The following is a 3559-nucleotide window of genomic DNA, read 5'->3' as shown; positions in this document are numbered from 1 at the left end:
TCACTACCATGTGTGCCCATAAATAGGAGTTGCAGGATTCTCAAGTGCAGAATCTTGTTTCTATCAGCTGAAGCAGCTTTCACCCTAGCAATTGGATGAGCTGTTACACACAGGAGTTTCTGTAAGTTAGCTGTCATCTTTAGCTGAGCTACTACAGTTTCCACACACTGCTAATTCACAGGCTGGAAATTCTTGTTTTATTGAGCTTAACCATTCACCGAGGTTAAGGAACAAACCGAGAAGTGCAGCTACAGAAAACTACACAAGAATGACTTGCTTAATCTAGAGAGAAATAAAGCAAAGGAGACAGTTTAGGACACAAAAAAGCCTTTATGTTTGAGAAGTTAACCATTTCAACAGAAGACTCTGAAGTATTTTTGCAACTACTGTTACATTGGACAGTCAAGGATACAAAACTGCTGACAGAAGCAACAGTGGAGAGCACCAAATTAAAAAATGCATGCTTCAGCACAACTGCACAGATTCCTTCTCTCAATGAATACTTGCCTGCTCAGACTATACTTAACTCCTACCCATCTCAACTTCACGCCTCATCCTCCTCTCCTTCCTCTTCAAACTCGCCCTGCTCATCAGCAGTGGCATCCTGGTATTGCTGGTATTCAGACACCAGGTCGTTCATGTTGCTCTCTGCCTCGGTGAACTCCATTTCATCCATGCCCTCGCCGGTGTACCAGTGCAAGAAAGCCTTGCGCCGGAACATGGCCGTGAACTGCTCTGAGATCCTCTTGAAGAGCTCCTGGATGGCTGTGCTGTTGCCGATGAAGGTGGCAGACATCTTGAGGCCGCGCGGGGGGATGTCGCAGACGGCCGTCTTGACATTGTTGGGGATCCACTCCACAAAGTAGCTGCTGTTCTTGTTCTGCACGTTGAGCATCTGCTCGTCCACCTCCTTCATGGACATGCGGCCCCGGAAGATGGCGGCCACCGTCAAGTAGCGGCCGTGGCGGGGGTCGCAGGCGGCCATCATGTTCTTGGAGTCGAACATCTGCTGCGTCAGCTCGGGCACCGTCAGGGCGCGGTACTGCTGGCTGCCGCGGCTGGTGAGAGGGGCGAAGCCCGGCATGAAGAAGTGCAGCCGGGGGAAAGGCACCATGTTGACCGCCAGCTTGCGCAGGTCGGCGTTCAGCTGGCCGGGGAAGCGAAGGCAGGTGGTCACGCCGCTCATGGTGGCCGATACCAGGTGGTTGAGGTCCCCGTAGGTGGGGGTGGTCAGCTTCAGGGTGCGGAAGCAAATGTCATACAGGGCCTCGTTGTCAATGCAGTAGGTCTCGTCCGTGTTCTCCACCAGCTGGTGCACAGAGAGGGTGGCATTGTAGGGCTCCACCACCGTGTCCGACACCTTGGGCGAGGGCATCACGCTGAAGGTGTTCATGATGCGGTCGGGGTACTCCTCGCGGATCTTGCTGATGAGGAGGGTGCCCATGCCAGAGCCTGTGCCTCCACCCAACGAGTGGGTCAACTGGAAGCCCTGGAGGCAGTCACAGCTCTCCGACTCCTTCCTCACCACATCCAGGACAGAGTCCACCAGCTCAGCACCTTCCGTGTAGTGCCCCTTGGCCCAGTTGTTGCCAGCCCCACTCTGACCTGGAGAGCAGACCAAAGCAAGGTGCCACATTAGCGCCCTGACGACAAACAGGGCTGATGCCACTTTCCCTTCCCTATGGGCTCCACCCTTCACTTCCATTCCCACTCTGCCATTGGGTTTCAGGTCCCCCAGGGTCACTTGCATGCTTGCTCTGAGTCTTTTCTGTCTGTTGAGTTTCCACTCAGGGAGTCCTCCCTCCCACACTCACTCACCAAAGACAAAGTTGTCAGGACGGAAGATCTGTCCAAAGGGGCCGGAGCGCACAGAGTCCATGGTGCCAGGTTCCAGGTCCACGAGGATGGCACGTGGCACATACTTGTTACCTGCAGGAGGAACCAGCACCACTGTTACAGCCCTGTAGAAAGCAACCAGTGTCACAGGAGCCCTGCTGTGCTCCCATCCGCTGCCGAGGGCATGGAGGGTGTGGGAATTTGGAGGGAGGTAGCTGGGATTTAGAAAACAAAGCAGCCGTTTAAGATGTGCAGGGGCGTCACCCACTGCAAGGAGGACTGGGGGATCCCTGTCTGCACACCCTATGCCCCCTCCCCGTGGAAGCTGATTACAAAGGGGCGTTACCGGTGGCTTCATTGTAGTAGACATTGATCCTCTCCAGCTGCAGGTCACTGTCTCCGTGGTAGCTGCCTGTGGGGTCGATGCCGTGTTCATCGCTGATGACCTCCCAGAACTGGGGCGACCGGAGGAAGGGGACGAGAGGGTGGTCAGTGCTGCCACGCCCCACTCTCGCCCCCTGGCCAAATCCCCGCCACGTGGCGGCCGCGGATTTGCCGCGCGTGGGTGCGGCCCCCCGACCAGATGGAGCCACTATCGCGCCCCCCGCATCCTCCGCCACCGACGGGAGGGGTGTGGCACCGGCTGGTGGCCCCTTTCCCCGCCCGCCCCGGACCCCTGCAGCCCTCGGGGGGCTGATGGACGGCAACTGATGTCCCGCACCCCCTTCTCCACAGCGCGCCACGCCCTCTCCGCGGAAACCCCACCGAGATGCAACAGCCGGGAGCCGCCCCGCACGGACCCCCCCGTGCAGGGGCGCGCCCGACGATGCTCTGCTGCGGACAGACGAGCCCTCCCGGCAGCGATTGCCTCTGGGACACGTGGATCCCGGCTGAGCGGGCACCGCCCCACGCCCGGGAGCCCCGGGTAGACAAGCGGGGCACCAGCTCGTACCTTGGCGCCGATCTGGTTGCCGCACTGGCCGGCTTGGATGTGCACGATCTCACGCATGGTGCCGGTGTCCCAAGGTACCGCCCCGCTGCTCCTGCCGCCTGCACGTCCCTCTTCTCCTGCTCCCGCACTCGCCGCTGCGGCGGCCGCGCCCCGACCCGCGCCTTAAAAGCGGCGCCGCGCCCCGCCTCGCCGCTGACGTCATGCGGGAACGGCGCGCAGCCAATGGGCGCTCGGTGTGCCCCGCGGAGGGGCGTGGCCTGTAGGGGCGTGGCCGGGGCGTGGCCGCGGAGCGCGGCGGGGCCGCCCCGAGTGCCGCTGACAGCGGGACAAAGGCTCGGGGCGGCCGGGCTGGGCCGGCCACGTGCGAGCCCCGACACCTCCCCGCGCCCCCCGACCCGCCCTCCGCGGCCGCCACCGCAGCCTTTTGTTCCCCGAGACGCGCAGCCCCCGCGCACCGCAGCAGCGGGCGTTGCCGCCGGGGGGAACCTCCGCTCCCACGGTGCCGGCGGGACACTCCCCTCCCCGCGGGGGCACCGCCGCACCCCCACCGGCATCGCCGGGGTTGCCGCCCCTCTGCCTGCACCAGCCCGCACCGTCGGTCGGGAGCCCCGCGCCCTGACCCGGTTCATCTGCCCCCGGCACGACTCGGGTGGGTTTCTTTCCCCGCCTGCACGAGCTGTGCACTGTAACTTCTGGTCCGCCAGCCCTGCCCCCGTGCGATGCCCGCCTGCCCCTCCCCTGGTGCCGAGCTTGGCTTCTTTTTCTACGCCT

The 3559-nt window shown here is 62.0% G+C and overlaps 1 protein-coding gene across 1 annotated transcript; it reads right to left on the bottom strand.

Annotated features, from left to right (window-relative positions):
• Positions 1–310: 310 nt before the first annotated feature.
• Positions 311–2947, bottom strand: LOC139671082 (tubulin beta-2 chain). The gene is made up of 4 exons (XM_071553328.1): positions 2789–2947; positions 2183–2291; positions 1819–1929; positions 311–1605 (listed from the first exon to the last, which is right to left on the bottom strand). Exons 1-4 carry the CDS (start codon positions 2843–2845, stop codon positions 545–547), a joined length of 1338 nt encoding a protein of 445 aa, XP_071409429.1. The 5' UTR covers positions 2846–2947; the 3' UTR covers positions 311–544.
• Between the last annotated feature and the right edge of the window lie 612 nt (positions 2948–3559).

This window comes from Pithys albifrons, chromosome 4, assembly GCF_047495875.1.
Source record: "Pithys albifrons albifrons isolate INPA30051 chromosome 4, PitAlb_v1, whole genome shotgun sequence".
Taxonomy (NCBI): Eukaryota; Metazoa; Chordata; class Aves; order Passeriformes; family Thamnophilidae; genus Pithys; species Pithys albifrons.
This window is presented reverse-complemented; position numbering and strand designations above follow the sequence as displayed.